General features: G+C 32.3%; 4 protein-coding genes across 4 annotated transcripts in view; 2 read left to right on the forward strand and 2 right to left on the reverse strand.

Moving 5' to 3' along the window:
• Window positions 1-2,472: 2,472 nt before the first annotated feature.
• LOC131852146 (uncharacterized) lies at window positions 2,473-4,655 on the forward strand. The gene has a single exon (XM_059202788.1). It carries the CDS (start codon window positions 2,829-2,831, stop codon window positions 4,035-4,037), a length of 1,209 nt encoding a protein of 402 aa, XP_059058771.1. The 5' UTR covers window positions 2,473-2,828; the 3' UTR covers window positions 4,038-4,655.
• Window positions 4,656-10,934: 6,279 nt separating this feature from the next.
• LOC131852151 (putative glutathione-specific gamma-glutamylcyclotransferase 2) lies at window positions 10,935-14,152 on the reverse strand. The gene is made up of 3 exons (XM_059202792.1): window positions 13,917-14,152; window positions 11,894-12,122; window positions 10,935-11,293 (listed from the first exon to the last, which is right to left on the reverse strand). The coding sequence occupies exons 1-3, from the start codon at window positions 14,049-14,051 to the stop codon at window positions 11,100-11,102; spliced, it is 558 nt and encodes a 185-aa protein (XP_059058775.1). The 5' UTR covers window positions 14,052-14,152; the 3' UTR covers window positions 10,935-11,099.
• Window positions 14,153-17,900: 3,748 nt separating this feature from the next.
• On the reverse strand, window positions 17,901-19,234 carry LOC131852150 (CCR4-NOT transcription complex subunit 9). The gene has a single exon (XM_059202791.1). The coding sequence runs from the start codon at window positions 18,972-18,974 to the stop codon at window positions 18,081-18,083; it is 894 nt and encodes a 297-aa protein (XP_059058774.1). The 5' UTR covers window positions 18,975-19,234; the 3' UTR covers window positions 17,901-18,080.
• Window positions 19,235-19,370: 136 nt separating this feature from the next.
• Window positions 19,371-26,682, forward strand: part of LOC131852173 (HEAT repeat-containing protein 5B) — a 28,518-nt gene continuing 21,206 nt past the window's right edge. The window contains exons 1-9 of the mRNA XM_059202814.1: window positions 19,371-19,604; window positions 20,968-21,096; window positions 22,156-22,367; window positions 22,883-23,030; window positions 24,571-24,788; window positions 25,164-25,261; window positions 25,371-25,534; window positions 25,989-26,122; window positions 26,249-26,399. Of these exons, the coding sequence (XP_059058797.1) occupies window positions 20,971-21,096; window positions 22,156-22,367; window positions 22,883-23,030; window positions 24,571-24,788; window positions 25,164-25,261; window positions 25,371-25,534; window positions 25,989-26,122; window positions 26,249-26,399 (1,251 nt within the window). The 5' untranslated portion in view covers window positions 19,371-19,604; window positions 20,968-20,970. The remainder of the gene's footprint in view (window positions 19,605-20,967; window positions 21,097-22,155; window positions 22,368-22,882; window positions 23,031-24,570; window positions 24,789-25,163; window positions 25,262-25,370; window positions 25,535-25,988; window positions 26,123-26,248; window positions 26,400-26,682) is intronic.

Genomic DNA, 26,682 nt, shown 5'->3' on the forward strand with positions numbered 1-26,682 from the left:
TGACAAAGGAAGTAAAAAATCTCGTTCTATATAATCGTAATCTAATTCTATAATATAATTTTAGGAAAATTCTCACTAATCTCATTTCTTTTATAACAGAACTAGCTGTGCCTGCGGTTTCCCATTACACTGCGGATTTTATAAGCTATATTATTGAAAAGTTTCATCAAAATCCGTTCAGTAGTTTTTACGTGAAAGACTAACAAACTTCCATCCATACTCAACTTTCGCGTTCATAATATTAATAAGATCTGAGTTTTAGGTTGGTAATTGTTGAATCCAAAAAATAATTCCTTAGGTTAACATGGCATACAAAATTGTACAAGAATAATATGTACTATACTAAATACCGACAATCTCATATTTGTACTATCCTTGTCCAGTTGACATCCCTGTCCCGAACTCTGACCATTTTTAGAGTATAGGCACAGATAACATAATATTACATAGTATAGGTATCAAAGAAACACTGATCCATGGCCAAACCCCAAATGTGAATGCAAATTGGGTGAGATCACTTCTGTGATTGCGTCTTACGCCTCCGCTATTTTAGATGTTTAATACCCATTTATAGGTATCAAATTATCAAAGCATCAACCTCGTATTTAAATCACACTTGCGGCCAATGCTAGTTTTGTCAGGGTTGAGTAATAGGTATTCATAAAACCCATTGTCCATAAAAATACCAAAGGATTAGTCTACAAATAATCTCAAAAAATTCAAAGATATAATTTTTCAAAACCAATTTTGTATAAAAAAGTCCCCTGGTAGAGCATGAGGAGAACAGGGTAGAATGTGACGTCCATGGTACAGTTCATGTATATAGGCGATGGTTATAACTTATCGTCTGGTGTGCCATTAATTTGTTTCCCTATCATTATAATTTAGGGTTGCCAACCCCAATTTAAAAACCCGAGGATTAAAAGTTGAAAAAATTAGGACAATTCAGTTTGAAAACAGGACGCAGTAATAGAATTGGAATAGTTAAATTAATATGTAGTTAAAATATGTGAAATAAAGTTAAAGTAATAAAGAATCATAAATTGTAATAAAAGTACGTGAATAAAATTAAATAATTTTGCAAATTTCCTAATAATTAAAAACCTACGACGCCGATTCAAAACTACTCAGGACGTAGCAGCATACTATAATACTACAATAACCAGGACATGTTCTGAGAATACAGGACGTTTGGGAACTCTATTCTAATTACATGAAATAAATGTCGGTTAACTGCATCAGTTTGTTATTCAAACCTAAACTTTATTGTTCGTGTAATAAAGAGTTTCGCGGAATGTCTAATTGTATTGTGTACCCAGCCTAGATTTTGTATATCTTCAATGATTCAGGTATGTGCTAGTTCCGCATGGACAATTCGTATTTCATTGTACCTAATTGTAATTAGTAATTCCGACATTTTGACTAACAAACAACATTGATCTTTATGTCTAATTGCACAGGTTCCAAAATTCACGTGTAAGAATGTAGGTATCCACACATATGGTGCAATAGTCATATAGGTTTAGCATACTCGTTCTGTTGTACAATCTCTTATAATTTAATAGGATAATAGACATTATTTAGTTTATACAAGGTAGTTTTAAGAGTGAATAGTTATAGGGGTAAACAAAAATCTAAATAGAGTTACATTATAATACATAATATATATTTTTATTGTACTTATTTATTTTTTATTGTAGGGACTTCTCCACTTAGAAATTTTATATTTTGTTAGAATAAATTATAATTATATTCTAAAATAAATGTAGCCTAAGTTACTTCTTAACTGTCTGCAAGTAAAAGATCCGTCGAGCAAGAACAGACAGACAGACATAAATTTTAAAAATATTTTATAATATAAGTACTGTATGTACATTCATATAGATTTAGTAAAAAGCAGTTACTTTGGAATTACAAATAGATGCTTAAATTGTATTTATTTGTATGCGCCATGTTCGGTTTTGCTGTAGGTATTGTAATGTAATAAATATATCAAAATCGCTTAGACGCAAAATCAATGATTCAAAGCATTCTACCCAATGCTAAATCTACATCTGAGATGCGACCTCATAACTTTATTAACAAGCGAAAGCGTATAGGTATACTTACATAGATTTAATATTTAAATTAGTTCCCTAAATGTTATTTTAATTATTTATTTACACCAATATGTTAATACGCCAAAAGTATATTAAGTAAAATCCACATACATTTTTATACCTACCTAAATAAATAATACATAAATATATCGTTAACAAATGATTTCTCAAAACCATACGAATCGTTACTTTTTAAAAATAACGGCATAATTAAGTATACACCGCATCTCTAAATAAACAAACAACTAGTTAATAATATGAAACAATGGATAGACAATTAGGTGATGAGGCGCTAAGTCAGACTAACTTATTTGGGACGTTTGTTTTAATATTCATTATATAATGACTCGGCGTCGATCGCACGCCGCGCCTCGCTTTCACTCAGCCCGCGATATTACCGGCGGACTGCTGTATTCAGTCGTCTCTACATATTTATTCAACTGTTCGTCACTAAAAAGATAAAGGAATCGGCCAAAAATACTGAGTTACACGACGTTCGTATCTTATCGCATCCACTCTATTGATCATTCGGTATATATCGTCGAAGGCTCGCCTTATACGGACGACTCGACCACCTTTATTGTCCAATTTAACTTGCAGACGTGTACTCTTTTATACTCGCGATGTTACCGGTGAAGTCATAATGTGTGCGGTACAAAAATAGAAATACAGAGTTTACAGGAAAATAGTATCAATAACAAAAGTGTTGCGGTTTGTAATCGAACGGAAATGGGCACGAAATCGCCTACTAGTGTGAAGTCGCGGGAAATGATCGGCGTGGATCAGTTCAGTCAGAGGCGGGAAGTGTTCGACCAACCCGACGTTGTGTACGTCCCGATTCCGTCTCCCACCACCTTGACGCCGGTCTATACGGAAGTGCAACCTATCATCACCTCAAACCACGGGAAGACGACGTCGAACTTCAAACGGAACAATCCCGGTTACTCCAGTATGAGGGAATCAAAGACGGACGAACGAAACTACGATTTTCGACCTCGAAAATACTCAGATAACTTTACATCGGAATTGAATAAGAGTGACGACGTGGACTACAGGCACAGCACATCAGAAAGGACCCGGCGCCTTTCTAAACTTAGAAGGGATTTCCTGGCTTCAAATTTACATGACCCTAGTGATCAGTCATTCGTACGAAATGGCACGAGAGCTTCTATGCCGGTTAAACCCACGAGCCCATTAAATTATAAAATTGAAAGTCCTAATCTATATAAATTTCCTTTCGCCGAACCTTACACATCACCGACACCTGTTCGTAGAGTTGTTGTAGATTTAGGGTCAAACGGTACTGTGGACGGAAAGGAAAATCAGGATCCCGCTGTGAGAACAAAATATGAAAGTTTGCCGAATAATTACTCACCAACTACGATCGATCGTCAAAAATTCTTTGAAGAATTAATTAAAAGATATTCACCACCGCGTAAACCAGTTGATTGGACTCTACCTCCAACAAGACCCAGAGTTGTCTCCTCTGTTCCTAAATCTAATTCTAGCGTATCTGATGTTGTTGATAAAATTGAAAAACCGAAATCCACGGAAAATTATGAAAACGATGACGAAGTATTCCAAAAGCAAGAAGACAAGCCACATGTAGAAATACTCCAGAACGGTCCTGAATTAGTACTAGACACGATAAATAAAGATAAAGTTAAAAATGAAAAGGATTCAAAACAATCATTAACAGAATTAGCGGAAAAGAATGATCATCTTTCGGAATTAACATCGGTGCAAAGACAATTAAGTAAAGATTCTCATAAGAAACTTCACATTGAAAACGATTTGACCATTCCAGCGTTGATAGAGAAAATTTCAACAGAAGGCGACAACTTGGAAAACAATAGAAAAAGTACGAAAAAGGTGAAACGAAAGCGAAGTTTTCTAGATAAGCTGTTGGGACGCAATAAAAATAATACAGTGAAGTGATAATACAAATTTTAACACTACCATAATTTACTACACACCTGCCAAAGATTAAATCAAGGTTATGTAGGCATATGACGCCACAATTGATATAAAGATCGATGGAAAAAGACAAAACTAAAGATTAGTTTTACATAAGTAACCAGCTTTTATGAATGATAAGTAAATGGTATTTTTATAAAAATAATTAAGGCCAGACTTCCTCTGTTTTTATCTTAATGCAATTGGGTTTGGTTGGGTTATCAAAAACGCTGATAAATGGAAGTGCCATGTGACGCTATCTGCCAAATTCTGAGCGCGATAAAGTTATGACTTGAAGTAAAATATTTTTGTTTCGTTTCTATCTACAAAGTTATATTCAGAATTACAGTTAATACGGATCGCAAATAATACAATATTCAATAATTCAATGCGGACTGCAAACAAACCCAAATTATTGACTGTAAATATGAGTTATACGGTGCAAAAACATATTTCGAGGAAAAATGGAATTGTTATTTAAATTTTCTTTAAATTTATTTCTTTATTTAAATTAAAAATACAACTAGACATAGTTAAAAGTGTTTTTTTATTTCTTAAAAATAGTATTCTTATTTTTATAAAAAATAATAGGTAGGTGCTTTTAAGTGTCTATTCTTGACAGTTTTTTAATAATAAAGTTTTCTTTGTAAATAATGTTTTTATTTCTCATTCATAGCAAAATATAGTCTACATTGCTGTGTAATAAAATGTCTATGGAGAGATCGAAATACAATAAATTACGTATTTTCTAGATAAATGATAATCTTACTCATTCGTGTGAACAAGTTAATGACGCTCATTGTGAATGCAACTGTGTTGAAATAATTATAGGATTAAATGCATTTTTAATCTTTTACCTACGTACTAAGTCAGCATCATCGTAATAATCTATTGTATTGTCACTCCTGGGCCTATCCTCTTTTGTAGAGTAGGATCTACCTTATTATGATGGCCAGGCGACTTGGTTTAAAGTTTTATTTCCAAGTTTTCATTTTGAACACTATGTGTTTGTGATCTAGGTATGCTCTTATTATTAGCTTCTTACGAACTCCTTGGAATACAAAAGAGTGGTGACAATGTACTGTTACCATTTGTTACTCCGCCACCATACAGATATAGACATACTAAATATCAGTTACTAAATATGGAACACATGTATGTTATTATAAATGCAAAAGCACTTAGGTTCGGTTCGTCTATTTATTTGTTTAAAATTAACGATTTCACAGCTAAGTACCACAGCAATTTGGTTAAAAATAGGTGAACCAAGGACATTATTATATATTCAATATGGTACACGATGTCGTGGATATCGGTCAGTACTGTAATGTAGAATGAAAATAACCACTCTATAATATAGATATATATAAAATAGAAAAACTGAACATTTGTCCAGAATTTGGATGAAGGAGGTTATGTATAATGATCTCTTTTTCTGCACACAATCCATATGTAGATATTTTCCGAGTTTCAATACCACATACGATATATATCGATATACAGCGCAGTGATGGCTCATCCGTCATACTCGTGATCGCGTGCTGCTTGTAGGGTCTGCTCTAATCGCTATGACTGATTTCCTCTTATTAATTGTTTAACCAGTTGGTTATATATTCAATATTTTTTTCTATTTGAGTATTTAATTGAATTAGTGCTAATTGATAGTTTGCATTCACACACTTAAACTTAAATGTAAAGTAATAATAAAATTATTTAAAAGAGCAACACGCAAGTTTCTTGCACGTTCTTCTTGCGGTAAAAATGCTTTCCGAATGAGCGGTAGATTAAAAAAATGTTATGACTATTCAAAAGTGCTTCAAACTAAGTTTATTTGAATAAATGAAGTTCTATTCTATTCTATTCATCGTTACCACAGAGAGGGGATCACGCAAAAGAAACAGTGGAAACAGACCAATCTTGAAAAGTATCTAAAATCTGATTTAACGCTACAGATATGTTACAACATAAACTTATGTATGTAATAGTTGTTACTGGTAATACCTATCTATGTATAACTTGCGCAAATCATATGTAAGTCGATTTGTACGTAATAGGAGATAGTCTAACATTCGCATGTATATATATAGGTATGTACTAATTCGCATATTTTTAATATTTTTTGTTTCCAGAAAAATTTTTGTTTTTGATAATGAATAAATCGGAATGATTCGCAACGAAGATTCCCAATTAACACGACTTTATTTAAAACCGTTACTTATAGTCCTGAATTAATAATTTAAAATTAGTATAACATGTAATATTACCTGTGGTATAACTATTACGCCTGAACCAATTCTCAGTTGAAATTGCCATCCATACAACCAAGGGAGATGGGATAGTCAGGAATAGGAAATAGTGGGTCCAGTTCTAACAATGGAGGTCTCTACGTGTGCCTGGAAACCATTGTACTTAACTTGTAATGAAATTGTAACGATGAGGTAACAGACCTATTATCCGCTGGTTGCCCGCAAGGTCATATAGTTATCGTACTGCACTATTCCAATTTCATTTATAGAACCAATACTAACACCTTAATACAATAAGCTTGTATCTGCAACTCTCAAACTGTTTATAATACAGATAACAGTAAATTAAATGGTTCATATACCTACAAGCGCAAATCTACCAATTAAAAATTTGTTACAATTCAGAGTTGTTGGCATGTCTGTATGTATAAAATAAATGTAACATGCCTTAGTATAATCACAGATAACATAATATTACATAGTATAATAATAGAGAGCATCAAAGGCTATCATCAGAAGCCATCAATATATTTCCTAATTTATACCCAAACTTAGGAAATATATTGATGGCCTCTGTAGATTAGTGGTTTGGCATACCGCCTTACTTTCGATAGTCGTGAGTTCGATTCCTCTCACACTACAAACATTTGTATTCGTGAGTATGATTGTTTGTACTTCACGTAGTTATTATTATTATTACTTATAGAACAAACTCTGTCCGTAACCTTTCAGCCCACAGAACAGAGAAGTAAATAGTTATTTCTGCGTTTCGGCTGAAGGGTGATTGATATATGACGGCAAAAATAATTACAGGGTGCAGGCATCACATGATAGCATGATATCTGTGACGTAGTTCATTTATATATGGTACAATATAACGTTACATTTTATCCTTCAAATATAAGGAGAAACCCTGCTCCCTAAATAGAAAATATACTTTAGGCTAAGTAGTGCTCATTACCTACCACATTATAGTGACAAATATAATATACTTACATATTGTTGACCAGTACCTATAAATTAATTATATACTGTTATAGACTTTACTATTTGTAATATATACCTACATATTAATATATTATAAAGTTATTTATTTATATATGAGCTAAAAATATAAATGTGACAGGCAGTGCCTACCACCAGGTAGATCGATAAGTTTGGCATTAAAGAAGCAAACTTGTGTAGTATGTATACACACTTAGTATTACATTGTACTTAAATTTATATAAATATAGTTATGTACCTAGAACAATATTTATCCAAATACAGAATAATTTATTTGAACAACTGCGAAATCTACTCGCTGATTTTAAATGATTAAGAACATGAAGCATTTTGCTATGAATATATCGAATTAGAGTGTAACGAAAACGAAATTATAATTTATATCTCTCCTAGTTGTGGCCGCGGTTTCACTAGTATGAAATTTATAGCCTATATGTTATTGTGATGTATAAGCTATATTACCGTAGGGTTTCATCAAAATCTGCGCAGTAGTTTTTGTGTGAAAGAGTAACAAACATATACTCACAAACTTTTTCGTTTATAATATTATATTAAGATGGCATCATGTTTTGAAAAAAATACTTAATATGAACTTTGGATGGATTAAATTAATTAATTCATAATAAAATTAAAGAGAACAGAAAAATGATGAATGGACTCGAATGGATCAGTGGAAGAATAATTACCTACTGCGCAGACCCAAGTTGATGGAACGAAGCAAGACAATTAAGAAATATATAACAAATATAGTATTATGTTGATGTATAATGACCATATTACATATTTTAGCTTCTGCAACAATCTCTTTTTTATTCACTTTTTCTTCAAATTACCGGTTAATTTCCGGAGATGGCGAACACTATTCAAAATTCAAAATCTAAATGATTTTGAATTTTGAATGGTGTATTCATGTAGGACATTTTAACCACTCATGAATGTCAATTTTTTTTTATTATAATATTTTACCTACCGTTACTGTTACCCTAACAAATATAAATGTTTAGGCTCAAAAAATCCTTATAAAGAATCTAGGTAATATTAGGTATATTTCAACATGATGACAACAACCGTAACATAAAGTAAACAATTGTTCAGGAAAACCTGATCGCAAATATTGTAATATAAATATACAATACGTTTATACAAAAATACGTGTTTATTCTAACTATGGGAAGGAAAATCATTAACTATGTTAGTATGTATGGGTTATCATGTTACAGTTACTTCCCCGTAACATGTTGTTTACGTACTATGATTCGTTTAATTACAATGCAAAATAGAATTGGTTGCTACACTATTAATTACATTATTATAAATAATTTAACTAATTAATAACCAATTCCATTTTGCGTTATTTATATATATAATTTGTTAATAATACACGAAACTGATGAAATATGCGTCGGTATGTTATAAATTGAGTGTAAATTTTTTATATGTTAAAATGATACACACATATAATTATAGCTACATGACGCCTCGCTGAAATATAAATAAATTCGTGTCAATTTTAGTATTGAAATACTAAAATTAAAAGGCAAAGACAATCTAAAAACCCCTTATACAATGACGACATTAATACTTTAACGATGACGCCCTCGCCTAGCAATATGACAGTGAAATTACAGGGTATGAAGACAGGATGAAGGGTATTTTTTTATGATTACGTGATGTTTTGATGCTGTTCATGAATATAACCAACTTATGCCATTTACCATCAGCCGGCCCAAATGGTTCACTATTTATTTATAAAAAAACACATAGTGGATAGTATTTAAACATTCATTTATTGTTGAGTAAATTAAAAACATTATAGATAGTAGGAATGATTCGAGGAACATTATTTTAAAAATATTATTTAATTAATACCACACAACAGACCTCTCTGTTCTGTGACTAAAACAGCCAGCACCAAAATCCAATTGTACATATATACTGGCTTAAAAATTGTATCTCTAAGTTTAAGTATATTTTATGCGATAGTATAGCGAAGGAAAATATTGACATGCAAACACTTAAGTAGTTTGTCATAGTGACATTATTAAAAAATTCACATATTTCCAAAATTTCTAAAATCTGTTAAAACAATTTCGTCTTAAAAGTATAATTTCAGAAAAATTTACTTTTTAGGTCAAATGTCAATCTAATAACTTGTGTTGCCTGCTTAGCCAACTTTTTAAAGTATAATAGTTTCTTTCTTGTTTGTTTTAACAGTTGATACATTTACAATTAGATATGTCCTTTATAATAATTAATAAATTTTATTGTGAAAAAGTACAAAAGCCTTTCTGTTTACTAGTTTTTTTATGGATTATGAATGGAATGGTGTACCCGCCTGCACTAACGTTTTATGCTGGCGTTGCACATCCACTGGTGCTGGTGATGATAAGCATGAGCATAAGGTCAGGCCAGTTAGCCCATCGTTACAAATTCACCAAGAATTTATCACGGTGGTTTCCAGGGGGAACCGTGTAGAGGTCAACTTGGTATATTGACATGGTATATTGCTAGCAATAAAATCATCAATCCACCTTACTAACAATGCCCTTTCCCCCCACTATATATTCTTAACTTATTGCACAGCCATGACAAAATTAACTAGAATAATTATGAAGATTAGTAAAAAAAAACTTATATATGTAGCCACTTATATTTAACTTTATAAGGGTTTATATAATAATAACAACTCTGTATAACACACAAATATAACATAATAAACAATATATTAAAAAGTTACAATGTTTAAAATAAATAACAAATGCAGAAGCATTTGTTATTTATATTACATACAGGTATCTGGGTTTAATGTGAATGACGTAAAACGTGAAATATTTTTACTATGGAACTTACTTAGAACTTATGAATTTTTTTTTTAATACGAATAAGTACCTAATTGTCCCTAGCTAATGGAGACTACAGATAAAATAAAAAAGTAGAGAGCCACATACCTGTAACCAACAGATAAATATTTAGCTAGCTGTTGATATATCTATGAGAAAAAAAAACAATATGTATTAAAATTTAGGGAAAACAGAGAATCTTTAAATATTTAAAAAAATAAAATCCAGACATTACTAGTAGAAGAGGTAAGAGGAAACAAATATGATAGTTTTATTTCGCCTCGACAAAGTATACATAAAACATTTATTTTAACGAAACAAATTCTTTAATTGCCAAATCGGACAATATATACAAACTTTTTGAAAGAATATTGTTATATATTAATAAATTCTAAATATTATATGCTTTCTAAAAGATCCATCTTGTTAATTTACTCTGTGAGAAATTTCATGATTTTCCTCTTAATTTTCTCGTTACATGCCTCATTATACTGATTTTATAACTTCAGTAGTTTTAGCTAATCGATGGTAACGGAAAAGCCGGATTGCCACGACTTTGAAAGGAGTTATTGTCAAGAAACTTTAAATTAGTATTAGAGATATTGGTTGGTTGGTATCATACATCTGTACCATTATTTCACACTAGGTTGGTTTTCTTATTTGTATAGAACACAAATTATACGTAAGTGTAGTCCATATAATATATATGTATTTTATATTTATATATGTATATGTATATATATATATATAATATTAAATATAAATGTAAAAAATATATTAATGTTTTAGTATAAAAATTTGCTATTCAATTAGTTACTCAAAAATTATGTATAGTTCACGAACACAGCCAGGATTTTTTAATGACTCTTATTATTGCTGTCTGCGGACCTCATCCAGTCCTATGCCAAACTTGCTCTGAACCCCAGGCTGCGCTCATGCAATTCATACATATATTAACTTTTTTTTAAATCTGAATCTGAGTCTAAATTCTTTACGGCTGCTTCCAAAGTGAATAGATGATCATCTACCACTTCAGGTGCCAATTGACGCATGGCGTCGGCTAAATTATATAAATATTCCTTGTTGGTACCACTGGGGCCTTTAGATTTGACAACTTGTCTCGCCATATCTTCTATTGAGGCTGGCCCTGAAATTTGAAACATACAATGTCAGTTATTTGCAAGTTATACTTTATAGTAGTTATAACTAACACAATTTAATTTTAATGATTGTAATGAAACTAAAACGATACAAAACTGAAAATGTAATATTTCCTTGATTGTTGTGTCAAGGTTATTCATATATACATAACGACATCTAAAACCACAGTAGAACAACATTAACTCAGTTCTCACCGCTAGATGGCGTTGTAATAAAAATTCAAATAAAATATTTAAAAAAAAATGTATGTAATTGAAACATTGCAGACTGTAGTCATGATTCTAAACAGAAAATGATATGCCTAAAAAAAGAATGATAACCCTAACAGGTGATAAGGATTATTTGATATAATAAGTAATCGCTAAGTGATGATGAATGGATAAGTGTTCACACTTCATCATTTAAATCATCTATTTACCAAGGTAGATGTACTAGACATGTACAAAATTATCATTTTGGGTATGAGGGTATCTCACCTATTTCAGCTGCAAGCAACTTGTTTTGTATGATATGTTATTGTGATGGTATATTATAATATGCTATTCTAGTTACATAAAAAAGATAGGAAATATGGATTATAACTCACCAGCATAAGATTCATTTTCCTCAGTAGCAACATACAACGTTAAATCGAAAGGTTCAAGATTCTTATCCTTAGGGAAGAATTTAACAATTTTTTTAGAGTAACCATTTTTTTCTCTAAAGTCTAAATGGTTTGTCACTTGTTCTATGTCTTGGGCTCTGATTTTGTATGCCACCCCCCACACATTGCTGTTGATATCTTTACTTGGTATTAATGTTACCACTCGTCCTGGCTGAAATTTTCAAGAATATTAAATTACTATTTATTCCTTAATGCATATCTGTTATAATAAACATAATTTTATATAATTAGAGAATCATTATTATAATAAAAAAAGAGTAAACCTAGATTATTAATGATATAGTGGAATATGTTAGACTAACTGCCCCATCTGGATATAATGATGATATGTTTAAGACTGCAGCCAGTCTATGTGCGTTATATAATGGTGTAAGCGATGAGCATAGTTCAAAGGACATAAATGTAAGTATTTGATTTATAAATCTTCACTATGTTAGACAGAACATATGTGACAAAATATAAATTACTAAATTAACATCTTCATCTTGCAATAATTTATAGAGAACAGACAATTCTCTAAACAAATATTTTCTTTACCTTCTATATGGTGAAACATATTAATCTTATATATAAAATTCTCATATCACAAGTGATAAGGGAGATCCACCCCTAAATATATATTTTTTATTTTTTCCACATATTTTATTTTTAGTTTATTATTATTTAGTATTGATAAATACATACAACCCTCAATTTTCAATAGCGATATTAATTTATATGGCAAAACAATGTTCACCGGGACAGCTAGTTATAAATATAAATGTTTTGCTCACTTTATAATATTTGCTATTAAATGTCATCTCATTTGAAAATCATCAACACCCTGTTACAGTTTGTGGAATGTGAGTCATTATGTTGTAATAATCATAACTTTACAGATAAGTGGGATTAATGTTTCTAAGTAATTTATGATATGTAACTAAATAAATAATAGAGTAGCCAATCATTGCTAGTAAGCCAATTGGCCACACCTTCAATACATAGTAATTGGTTCAGTGTCCAGAATGATTAGGTACTTTTTTTTTTATAGCTATAGTCCTAAAGTGGTATTAGTAATAAGAAGAAGTATTATCATTTTGTGTGAGTTGATTTTACAAATTGTGTACATATTTGTTATAAGTATCCTGACCATACATGGTGTATTATCTGAGGGAGGAGTTTCCTTTTTCCTTTTTATTAGATAATGGTATGGTCAAACTGATAGTGCAGGTCAACCTACACTAACAATTTATGCTGGTGGGGCACCAGTTACATTGGACCATAGTGGCAAATTCTCCAGAAATTAATTATAATGGTTTCCAACCGCATGGAGGCAACCTGACATGATACACTTTTAAAAATGGGATCACTAGTTCACATTACTAACAATCTCCTTCCCTGAGGGAGGAGTTAAGTTTTGATACTGGTATGCTGTTATTCATAGTTTCTGTAATAAATATATTATACATAGACAGGGAAGAGCTGCTGTCTTAAGAATTGTGTGTTACAATATATTATGCTTTATCTATGGAAAAAAGCACATTCTAGTCGTAAAATAATCTAACTTGCACCTCCCTCAACCAAACGCATACCCCACCCTAGGTCAGAAGCTGTGTATGCCCATGGGTACATACAGGTATAGGTGCATAAAACTCTAAATATATGTTCTGATTGTTATTTGTTATTGTTACTGATCTTCTACTATTTATACTCAAATTTTATATATATATATATAAAAGTACAGTATTAGATAGATATGAAAAGCAAGAAAACATAAGGGGGAATTGTTAGGAGTGAGAAATAGATTGCTATGTCAGATCAACGTCCAAGCAGTTCTCTTAAATCACGATAGGCTTATTAATCTAACTTGACTCATATTATCATCATTCACTGGTTCCCTGCCAGCGTAAGTAGTTAACGCAGGCATAATCACCACTCTATCAAAATAAAAAAAGTAATCAGTTACCTGATCAGGAACTCCTCTATGATCTATACTGTGTTGATAGAATCTCCTAGAAAAACCTTTAATATAACCTATAACTTTTAACTCGTATGCAAAATCTACCTTCCATATTAAAGATCCATATCCGAATACCCACATTTTTTTACAATTTAAGCAATAAATATGCCGTAGATAAATATTGAAAATACCTACAATTTATTGCATAAGATAATTCATGTCGAAATCATATGATAATAACATTCGACGGACGTAATGAATGAGTAATAATGACAGATTGACACTAATGGAAAATAGACTGCTGTTATACAACTTGTGCAGTGTAATGTGTTATATATAATAAAGTACTCTGTGGTGTAGACTGTATAGTTTAAAAAATAGAAGTAAGGTACCAAGACATAATATCATATCAGTAATTTACCTACAAAAAATTAAATTATTCACCCAGTATAGACATAGCGTTATCAACTTTCAAACTAAGTATATTTGTACTATGGTACTAGACATATAATCATTATATGTATATATCGATTCTTAAATATATGTATAATATAATAACTAAAATATATTATTAAAAGGAGTCCCTTTTGGCAAAGTTCCGAAGATACTGGCAGCGTTCCTTCTTTGAATAGCTAAGGCTAGACTAATTCTTTGTCCGAGGTAGCTGCCAGCTCTTCGGTCTTCTGTGATGTTTACTTATGTATTTATATTGTTTAACCTTTTTAACTTTAGGTTCTAGTTGTACAATCAAGTTATGTAAATAAATTAAATTATTAATAAAAATTACTTCAATATACGTAGATATGTATACTTAATGGAGATATCCATAGTGTGTAGGTATCTAATTTACCGTCATTTTCCTGTCACCCTTGTCTTGTCTTCGATATAACGTATTTAATACTTCTAAAAGGGTTCTTAAACTTTAGCAATGATTGTAAAAGCTCACCAATGCCTACAACTTCATTACTTAACATAGAGGGTAAGCGGTAAATATGGCAAACATAAATTAGATTTACTAAGATAAACAGCTATCCCAGACCATTCAAATGCCGACAATAGCTCAAAAGCTTTGCAAAGACAACGTCGATCTAGCCCTAAAGTCTTCACCAAAAACACCACAAGATAAATCTAAGCATCGGATACGGCAAGCTACAAGTAGTAAACAGGATACAAGTCAACAAGATCTATTGTTGTCGAGTAAAACAAAGTTATAAGTCAGCTCATACCGCGAAATAAAACTAATGCAATTGTAGTTAATAAATTCAAATCAAAACAGAGACTCTTTTGAAAAAGAACTTCACTCATATTGCATGCAATACACTAGTTACAGGTTCATTACGATGTGATAATAATTGTGTGACGATGGTGCGAAAAAGAGATAACAAATGTAAATGTGGTCAAAATCGGATTGGTTCTAAAAACGAGCGCAAACCTTTGGACTTTGAAGGACTTTTGGATCGACCGAAAGCCAACTCCTGCCTGACGGATACTACTTTCTTCTGAGGACGCCGCTAGGGGTAGAAACCTCGGCTCAGTTGTAGGCGATAATCTAATCTCTGGATTAGAACATAATTAACTAATGAAATTATTGAAGAATTATTTTGGAAACTCTTTCAGTGTTGGAAAAAATGTTGCAGAAATGGAGACTATGTAGCGCAAATGAAGTAGTACGTCAGCTCATTATAATTATAGGAATATGTAATTTTGTTTTATATGTGACAGTAGTAAGTACCTACTACTTCGCATGTCTTACTTTTTTTGTTCTTTAATATGCTTTTAAGAATACCTGCATTATATAATTTAGTCTTATTCAAAGCATACAGGACGGTAATCCGAGGCAAGGGTCGAACACCTAGCTGTGTCCTCTGGTTAAATTAGTATCCGTTAGCCAATCGCCTACTTATTTCTCCAGTGAAGTAACAAGGGCAAAGGCCAACAGTATTAGTTTGATAAGCAGTTGTTTTCTTGATGTATATAAATAATATGAATTAATTTATGCATCCAGTTTTCACAATGAAAAAATAAAAGATCTAAATTGCAAATTAATATAAAGTTTATTATCTCTAATCCAGTCCACTACATCTGCATACAATATTAGTGGACCTCATCTTGTTTTGTACCTAAAAAATAATTACAATTTTATTGAAGTAATGAGACCACATAATATAATTCAAAACAATAATTGAATATTACAATAATAATGTAATGTCAGTAAGTATAAATATATTAACAGACTTCAAATAAACATCCCAACATAGCAAGGTCTTGCGCAGACGAGCGGACAAATTACGAAATTTATTTGTATATCAAAATAAATCATTGAATACAGCTAGCCACCAGTATACATAAAAGTGAAATTTTATTCCCTGTGATCAAATGCCTGTTGTCTGTGCTGGCCATAAATAATAGACCATACCCAAGACCTACTATAGTACAACCACTACATGTAATAACTGTTAAAGTAGTAGTTAGTAATTAACAATCAAATTTATTTATTCAAGTCAAGTAGAGCAAACTAATAATCCTTGCTTGTAACGATTAAAAAAAAATAGTATTAACAAGATTATTCAAGAAGCTATTAAAATCTATTCTACTTCATTCAGCACTGATGTAGCCATATGAGGTCCCAAATACAATCATAGTCTGGATAAGATTTTAAACTTTTTCTAACTTGATTAGATAAGTAATGTCTATCAGCTTTAATATTTATTTTTTATAATAGCAGTATCCTAGCAGAAATAGTTTACGTTAACTTAGATTAAAGATATGGTGCACTCTTACTGCATGTGCTTACATAACTTTCTTCACTGAACTGCAATGTTCAACAGAAAATAATTTATATACTCCACTCTTGAACTGTCCTTTCACACTATTATCATCAGAGACAATGGCACAGTAGCATATAACTTAGCTTGAAACAACACTGTATTATAAATGCAAATGTTTTTAGATTTTAATTGTTAGATCACAGGAAAGGAATCTAACATGGAAATTATTAATTTGGTTAGCTTACAAGTTGATGTAAGAGACAAATAAAATACAAATATCAGCTATCATAAAGACTAAAGGCATATTTGTGAGCAATGTCAATACTATTTTGTATTATAAATCTATTTGAATTAGTACTAGTATCAAATGTAACAAATGATTCTAGTAATATTATATCAAAATCGATTGAAAATTTGCTAGTGCATGATGCTTAAATATACAAAATTTATTAATGTTGTAAGGTTATCAAATGCCAATCTAATTTTATTATACTATATGTAAAGTTGGAGTACAATAATAATATCTTAGGACAATTCACACAACACCATCTAATCTCAAGCTAAGCAGAACTTGTGTTATGGGCACTAGACAACTGCTACAATATATATTTTTTTTATAAATACATACATAATATATATGGAACTTCTAACCATCAGAAGTAAGCAGGTGTGCTAACCACTGAGGCCAGCTAAATTATTATCATTATTATATGATTTTTATAATCAAAATTCACTCTACATGTGACTACCTATAATATTTGAAGAATTGAATCAGTCTTGACCTATGATACTAATGAGAAATAGAATGAGATGAAATTTTAAATATTTTGTACAAAATTATTTAACAATACTTTTACAATATATTTAAACTACATATTACTTATCCTAAAGAGTATAACTTTATAGTTAATGTATAACCTACAATAACATACAAATTGAAATTTAATTTGCATTTATTAATTTTTATTTATATTAATGTTTGACTAAACTAAACTATTTTGTTGTAAGGATTATTGTTTACTCTATATAATGTATAACATTTTAGTTAGTTTAAACAACTATTTTACTTATAAACATAAGGATACCTTTCAACATGTGCACTAGCCTTATATAACACACTACTAATTTCCATTAATATTTGGAATAATGTGAATTTATTCATAAAATTACTTAATGTGAAATTCTTAAACTATTATGCTGATTTTAAAAGATTGTGATCATATTTTTGTTAATTATCTTTAGTGACTTATATACCCAGTATATATAAGTTTAAAAGAAAATTTCATATAACTATAAAAGAACAATTATAAGTAAATGGTTAAAAGTCTGGTGTTAAGCAGGATAGCCCTCTTTGCAATACTACTTGGGCATTGTCTGTAGTGGGCCTCCATAAAGCTGAATCTCACATGTTTGGTTGAGCAGGACTAGCAGGGGGTGGTTGAGCTTCTAAATTCTTTATTAACTGCGCCAGCCAGTGCTTGGTGGAATTGTCTTCTTGGAGGCACGCCGTGAAGGTCGCGTCTCGCAGCTGGTCCGGAAGACATTGCCTGAGTGCCTCACGAGCCCTCGGATTGTCTGACAAACGAAGGTAGCAACGAACGACATGTTTAAGGAGACGAGCCGATGGGTCCTTCGCCAGAGACAACACCATTTTTCCCAGTATCATAGCCACATGCGAGAACCTATCGTAAGTTTGACAAATGTAACACAAACCACTGTCATCAAGCAGAATTTTCTGCAGTATAAATGTTGCAACGGTTTTAGATAATTCAGAACCGTTCTCCATGATGCGCAGACACAGTGGTATGATTTCAGTTGTCAGCAAAAACGTGATCACTTCTTGCTCATCAGTTTTTACTAAAGCTCCGATTACACCAAGGCTAGTAAGGCGTAAATATTCAAATGGACGAGTTTTAGACACGGTGTGAAGGAACGGATATAGGAACAAAGGTACGTGTGCTTGGAGGAATGCAGATCTCGTTTCTGGGTGAGAAGCGACACACTGCATCAATGCTAAAGCATTGCATACGCGGTTGCTTTGGTGGGCTGTGAGTGTCGGAGGTATCATAGCTACGTAGATATTAGTAATCTCCTGTAGCAAGGCGGCGATTGTACCAAAACTATGCCATAACATAGGCGCCAAATCCGGAACAACTTCACGCTTTTTGCTAAGTTCTAATAAAGCATTTTCCCTTGTTTCTGGATTGCACAGCTCCAAGATCCAAGTATATATCTTTTCTCGGTCCACGACGGTTTGCATGTTTGCCGGGCTCTGTTGTGCACTCATAGTCTTCATTGAATCAGGTTGATGTTCATATATAACATTGCAGTTAAGTCTTGATCAAAAACACGTAGTCCAAACAAGAGGTTATAAACGTTAACGATCACAATTTACTCTATTAATGTTGATAAAGAACAATGAAAAATATATTATCTAAGATAAAAATATTGGTAAATATGAATTATAATAAAATTTTAACAAAAGGGATTGTTGGATATTATTTTTTTGACTTCAAAAATTATTTTAAGAGAGAATATTCCAGACTATGAAAATGTTCTCTATTAAGCACAGATCAGACAGACTGTGAAGAACTATAGTCAAACACGCCAACTTTTTTGACATTTGATAAGATCAGTAAGATAGTCTGTGACTTTGTCATTTAGTTTTTATTCTGTGCTGCAGAAGGCAGAAGATGTGATGTGATTGAAATTTTTGTAATAGAAAATATTATAGAAGAAACTTTGATGGTTTACAATTTTATTTTCAGTATAAGTCTTTGTTTTCAGCGTTTATTCTTACAAAATTAAGCAATATTGATTGATACACCTTGATATTTTATTTGGTTGTAAGCCACTGCCTTAAACTCTTTCTAAATAAGTATTATGTTAGGATAAGACCGAGTGTGAATTAATTTCTTTTATTGAGGTGAGTTTTTAGCTAAAAGCTATTTCGTAGCATAAACTTTATTTACTGCAAGTTACTTGGCCTATTCTGATTTCCTAAGTTCTATAAGAAAATGATTCATCCTACACTGGCGTCATTAATTACAAACTAAATAAACAAGCGGGTCGGGAGTAGGTAACTGTGCTGTTTACGGCTTGTGTAACTATATACTATGTTCACTAAGGCATTTCTATTCAGTCTACAATGGCTCATGTTGGATGACTGATAACTATACTCATCACATTTGTTGTTATTTAATTTGTTTCACTTATTACTCACTACTTATTTCCTATTCACAAATTCACTGATATTATTCTATTTAATTAGAGACACCACAGTTATCCTTCTACAAATCATTATTAGTGCCTTGCCTTTTTTACATTATGTGGGGTCGGAGCAATATGTCTTTTTAAACAAGTCATAAATCTTCATCAATATGCTCCACACATGGAGCACAAGTGTAAATCAGAAACTTACCCACAAAATACACCACATGATCTACCTTGAGGTGTCATAGAGTTGTGATAGAAATCTGCTATGACTGCCTATATAGTTAGACATTATTAAATAGTAACAAGGATTGATTTCAAATACATTTAAATTAATTTAAGTACTTACCGAGTTATTACTGGAATTGATATTTGTACTTGTCTTTAACTAATAAATAAATATATATTAACAAGATCTTAATGTCTGAAGAATGTCTTTGTTGGTGATAGTATTTTGAAAATAAATGAATTGTTATAAATTAAATTATTAAAAAAAGTGTAGGGTAATAAAACTATTATTTTGTACCTTGGCAAGTGAACAGTGGTTATGCATTGGCTTCTTACAAACTTTATTTTAATTAATTAAATTTAAAGCTCTGAAATGAGATGCTAAATGCTGAAATAGAGTACTATTTATATATGTGTGGACTGGTCTGCTCTAATCACTATGACTTATTTTCTCTTATTAATTGCTTAACCAGTTGTTGTGTATTGAAAATTTTTTCTATTTTATTATTATTTCATTGAATTAGTTCTAATCGGTGGTTTGTTGTTACAAGTTAAGTTTAAGTGTGTGAATACACACTTAAACTTAAATTTAACTTCAACTTAAAGTGTAAGTAATAATAAATTATTTAAAAGAGCAACACACAAGTTTCTTGCTTGTTCTTCTTGTGATGAGACAGCATTCCGAATGAGCGGTAGATTAAAAAAAAATGTTATGACTATTCAAAAGTGCTTCAATGTAAGTTTATTTGAATAAATTATTTTCTATTCTATTCTATTCTATTAGTTAAATTGAATATTGATATTTATTTTTCTTATGATGCTACATTAGATGTGTCCTATTGTTATAGACAATGGAGGTGTCACACTCATTAACCCTGAATGAGGCTGCCTTACAGCAGCTGCCTGATGATAAAAAACCACATTTTATATTTGAATGGCTTCGGTTTCTTGATAAGGTCTTGGTTGCTGCCCATAAGGTAGAGTATGTTTGAATAATATTTACTTATCTATAATTTTTAATACAACTGGATTGGCAAAATAAGCAGTTGCCTATAGTCAAGCAAAGCACCACATTTCTGTTTACAAATTACATAGTGGATTACAGTGGACCCCTGGTTATCCATCAATTGTGTTGCAGGGCAATCAAATTTGTCAGATTATAGAGCAGGCCTAAGGCATTCCTTATAATCCAGAATTTTTTAAAAAAGACTACCTTGTAATCCAACAAATTACAGATTCAGATATAAGATTCTATGTTATATATGCATGTATGTATATGCACTCTGAAGTACAAATTTTACTTCATTATGTACATATAACAATGAACACATGCTATACTGCACAGCTATCTTCATCACATGTTAGCAGTAAAATTCAAACTAAGCAATCATAATCAAAACAATACCCTACGCGTCGATTACAACAGTGGTAATGCCTACAAGTTCAAACTTGTTTAAATTTGTCTAATCATGCATTAGAGAAGATTGTGAAAAAAATAATAAATAATAGACCATGGCAGATTATAAGGGGGGCCGGATTACTGCGGGTCCACTGTATTTGGTATCACACATGTTGATGTTTGAGGTATTATGCCTTAGTTCTTTTGAACAATATAAAAATATCTCTATTATGTTAATTTTTACTTAAATAATTATTTTCAACTACATAGACATTGTCTATTTGTTTTGAGTTAAAAGTAGCTTATGTGATCTAGAATATCTTTTGTTCATATGAAGTTCTATTTAAACTGTCCAGCAGTTCTTACATGACAGAGTAACAAATGTCTATACATCATGTGTACAAACTTTAAAATAATGTAATGCTATTAAGTTGTATGGTGTGATTAGGCTATAAGAGTCATGACATCTTAGACCTCTGGAATGGCAAAGCATGTGTATCACATGATAACATAATGTCCATTGTGCTGTTCATGTATATGTAGGTTACTGCTTACCATCAGGTGGACTGACAGTCCAGATCGCTTAAAATTTGCATAAAAAGTGAGTATAATAAACATTAATATTAATCTTTTGCAGTCTGATATAAAGAGCTGTCAACAGAAGTTAGTTGCTCAACTTGTGAATCTACTCAGAGAGTCACTGGGTGCTCCAGCTCGGAGGTTGTTGGCGCGGTGTTTAGCGACACTGTTCTCAGTCGGTGATACATTCCTTCTGTTTGATACTGTGAACAAGTGTAATGACATCATCAAAGTCAAGGATGACTCCCCATCTTATCTACCAACAAGACTGTGAGTTATGCTGTTATTATTTTATAGTTGTTAAATCATACAATAGTTTCCCTATTTTAATATATAAGGCAGCTAAAATAGATGTTGGTGGGACTTGGGAGCTAATCTGGCCCAGACTATTATGATCCAACCAGTTTATTTAAAGATCATATCATATATTTGGTTGACTGAATTAAAAATCAAACTCTAGATATCATTATGCAAGGTAAAATACTTTAAATGACCTTTTTTTTCAAGTTTATGTTATGACTGATCACCAAACAAGAGTATTATAGAATCTTTTATATGGTTCTGTTCTGTGTATAAAATGTCATTCAAATGACTTTAACCCATTAGGATGATACAGTGTAGGGAAAAGTTATATGTTAACTAATAATATATCAGATAGACATTAAATAGAATGTCTAATGTGTGTGTTGTTCAAATTCAAATTGTTTATTTGTTTCTTTGTTACTTGCTTGAAAGTTGAACTTGAAACTTGAAGTAATTTAATAATAATAATCTATGATTTTCAGTGCTGCAATTTGTTGTCTCGGTAGCATGTATGAGAAACTTGGTAGAATGATGGGAAGATCTTATGAGGAGACTGTAACCAATCTAATCAGATCTCTGAAGAGTGCAGAATCACAGACCAGATTGGAGATCATGATTACACTTGAGAAGGTATGATGTCCATTTCTTATTTTTACTATATGACTTTTTCTAAAAAATACTGGAATACTATGATACATACAGCCATGTAGACTTGTCTTTCATACTACTATTTATTATAATATATATTGCTATTTTCTGGTAGATTTGACTAGAATAACTGCTATATTTTATTTTTTAACAGTTATGTTAAAATATCAACTATGAAGTAGTTTTAGTAATGCCTAATTTATTATAAAACATAATAAACTCTATTTGAAATTCCCATTTAAAAATTGTATGTAGATGTGTTGATATTCCTGTTATGTATTAATATCTAACATATCTAATTATTTACAACCTTGGAGATTTGTACTTTTATTAAGATCAAGTATGTAATGCCTCAGTGAGCAAGAGCAATTATGTTGCTGTTTATTGCTTGTCTACTAACTGAATATTGTCGGCATATATGTATTAGATTATAACCAATTGTAATTAATATAAAAAATAATAAACTATTTGAACATACAACATAATGAACTATACTTTCAAGTTGCCTACATGAGTAGTATTATTATTAGCAGAATACTAAGTGAAATATATGTAGGTTAGTAACAAATAGGTGATACTATTTATTTATATATTTATTATTTACAAAACATAAAAAAATATTGATTTCGAGTCGACAACATATATCCGCAAAATTCGGATTATGGAGTATTTCGTTAAATTCTAATGACACTGACAAACAAACCGCAGTCGCCATCTTTTCATTTCACTAGCATTTTCTTCGGTCGGTGACGTTTCGCGAAAATATTGTTTTTGACACTTTTTTATGATAAAAGAGTATGTGTTTTTTCTTTAAACCTGAAATTGGCCGATTGCGAGACAAATTTGGCAATTTTTTTTTATTAATTTGTTTTACGGCTCTGGATACAAGTTCTTTTTAGCCCAACTTAAAATTTACAAAAAAATAAAAGTTATTTGTATAAAAACTTTTGCACTTTTTATTTACTATATTTATTAAACACAATGAACGATTTTAGTTATTTTACAAATCTATTTGTTTTACAAAAGAGAGCCGTTTGCTTACTTTTAATATTCCATGAGAACTGATAACTACAGAAATATCTACCCACATTTCACCCGAGCGAAGCCAGGTTTTCATCTAGTTAGTACATATTTTACACTAAGAAGCATGCTGTGGTACTGTTTAAAGAGTGGTGAATAGGTATAAAGCAGTGAGTGGTATAGAGGGGTATCGCAAGTGTCGCACGATGATGTGATGTCATGATTGCGATTTCAGCCGAAGGTACATAATTAGATTAGATTCATATTTAATTTAATCCAATTAGTATTCTCATTAGATGGGCATGTAGACCAACAGGTGCAGGAATCATGTTGTTTGTGATATCTAACAGAACTAGGTGACTGTATATCTTCAAGACTTATTGACAGACTAAATACAAAGATTTTGCTTTTCTTGCTAATTTATGACCCTTTGCACCTTAATACTTAGACTCGATAAATCGACGGCAGCTATAAACAAATTAACAGCATTTGTGTCGCGTAGATATGCGTGGGGATGGGATCCGCGGCCGGCAGTACGCTGCGCGAGGTGTGGCGAGCCGGCCGTGCGGCGCTGGGCACGGACCGCGCGGGTGGCGTGCGAGCCGCCGCCGCCCGCACGCTGCGCCGCCTGCTGCCGCTGCTGCGGCTCGCGCCCGCAGACCTGGACGCGCTCGCCGCCGCCTGCCTGCGCGCCGCGCACCCCAGCGACTACACGCTGCGGTACGTGTCCCGCAGACCTGGACGCGCTCGCCGCCGCCTGCCTGCGCGCCGCGCACCCCAGCGACTACACGCTGCGGTACGTGTCCCGCAGACCTGGACGCGCTCGCCGCCGCCTGCCTGCGCGCCGCGCACCCCAGCGACTACACGCTGCGGTACGTGTCCCGCAGACCTGGACGCGCTCGCCGCCGCCTGCCTGCGCGCCGCGCACCCCAGCGACTACACGCTGCGGTACGTGTCCCGCAGTGTGCAGCGAGCCTGCGGGCCGGCGCGAAACACATTTAGGAATTAGAACATTCATCGTACCGTATTAGACTGTAGAGTCTTTTATAGTATCTAGATAATTGATTCAACAGACTGATTTAAATTTATTTTCAGGTGTGCCATTGCCGAACTTCTTGGTGCCTTAATAGCAACTACTCAAGCTGGTGAAGCCACGAATTTAAATACTAAGTTAAAAGTCGGCGTACAGTCAGGTAATGTAATATATATAAAATCCTTTTTTTATAAAAAATATCATTTTTTTATAAAAGTTTCTTAACAATTATAGATATTGGAGTTTCATCATAAGAGTTTTGTTTTCAGTTCAACAAAATAAGAAAGATGCGCCTAAGAATGTCGTGTCTCTGGACGAGGCTCTAAACTTACTGATGGGTGCATTTCTAAGAGGAGGCACATCTTTCCTGAAGGGAGAAATTATTAAATCTGGATCGGGTGTTAACAGAGAAGTCCGAGTTTGTGTTACACAAGTTAGTATTGACTAAATCATATAGCAATTTTTTTACCTGCTCAATTCACAGCACCGTCTAAACAACTGATAGACGCAGTCTACCTTACATAGATCTAACATAGTCTTTAGCAGTCTGTATATCTATATTTATCGTGTGGATTATGGTTACTGATTTGAATATATCCCTTGGACAAAAATGCAATAGCATAAGGTGCAGGTCACTACATTTTCCATAACTGAATTTAAAAATGAATCTGTATTTTTGTGATTGTACAAGCTCATTTGAAAAGAGAAATTAGAGATGAGTTTCCTATTAGTTCTAGTAGCTCGAAAATACTTCGAGCTGTCGGCAAATTTGACATATCATAAGAGTAATAGACCTACATGAATAAAGATATTTTGATTTGTCACTATAAAGTCATCAAGTTTCTCGTTTTGTATGCAGTATTAATATATGTACTAATATTTTTTAGGCTTACGTAGTATTCGTGCAAAACATGGGCGGCGTATGGTTGGAGCGCAATATGACCACGTTTCTAACGCACGTGCTGGACTTGGTTGCTAATCCGAAAGCAGCCAGCTCACATGTCGACGCTGTATATTCAAGGTATAGTATAGTTTGTATTCTTACCTTATTCATCATCAAAGGAATTTATATTTGTCACATTTATATGGCATTTAGTAACTTATTTTGACTTGTGAAAATTAGACAGTGTTTTCATTATATTTGCAGGAAATGTATAAACTATATACTGCGCAATACGCTGGGCAAGATGCTGGGTGAGAAAGCCCAAGCGTCCGCCTGTCGCGAGATCATACAGATTGTCATCAAACAAATGAACAGCATAGACTTCAATCCGGAGAATGCCAAAGATTGTAATCAGGTAAGCATTATTTATAAGTTCACACAGAGTAGTCTAATAAATTAATATACCTTCATATGTAAATTTACTACTACGAAGCTAAATGTGTACATATTAATAATTATAAATATCAAGCTTCAAGATTAAGGAGCGTCTGATCCTGTACATAAGACCTAAGCCCAAGCCCAATTAATTAATGCTCAAGTTCGGAAGATCATGTTAATTATTAGGTTCGGTTCTAATCATAATGCAATATCTTTTACTAGTTTTAATTAATTTTTAAATTTGTTGAAATTTCTATTTT

The sequence above is a fragment of the Achroia grisella genome, unplaced genomic scaffold (assembly GCF_030625045.1).
Source record: "Achroia grisella isolate CSIRO2021 unplaced genomic scaffold, CSIRO_AGI_Agris_v1 utg840, whole genome shotgun sequence".
Taxonomy (NCBI): domain Eukaryota; kingdom Metazoa; phylum Arthropoda; class Insecta; order Lepidoptera; family Pyralidae; genus Achroia; species Achroia grisella.

What these genes read in the sequence shown, in the direction of transcription:
- LOC131852146 (XM_059202788.1), top strand. Translation starts at nt 2,829, where the DNA reads ATGGGCACGAAATCGCCTACTAGTGTGAAGTCGCGGGAAATGATCGGC.
- LOC131852151 (XM_059202792.1), bottom strand. Translation starts at nt 14,051, where the DNA reads ATGTGGGTATTCGGATATGGATCTTTAATATGGAAGGTAGATTTTGCA. An exon ending in ATAGAGGAGTTCCTGATCAG is followed by an intron (nt 12,123 to 13,916) that starts GTAACTGATTAC and finishes TGAAAATTTCAG; the next exon opens with CCAGGACGAGTGGTAACATT. An exon ending in GGAAAATGAATCTTATGCTG is followed by an intron (nt 11,294 to 11,893) that starts GTGAGTTATAAT and finishes TTCAAATTTCAG; the next exon opens with GGCCAGCCTCAATAGAAGAT.
- LOC131852150 (XM_059202791.1), bottom strand. Translation starts at nt 18,974, where the DNA reads ATGAAGACTATGAGTGCACAACAGAGCCCGGCAAACATGCAAACCGTC.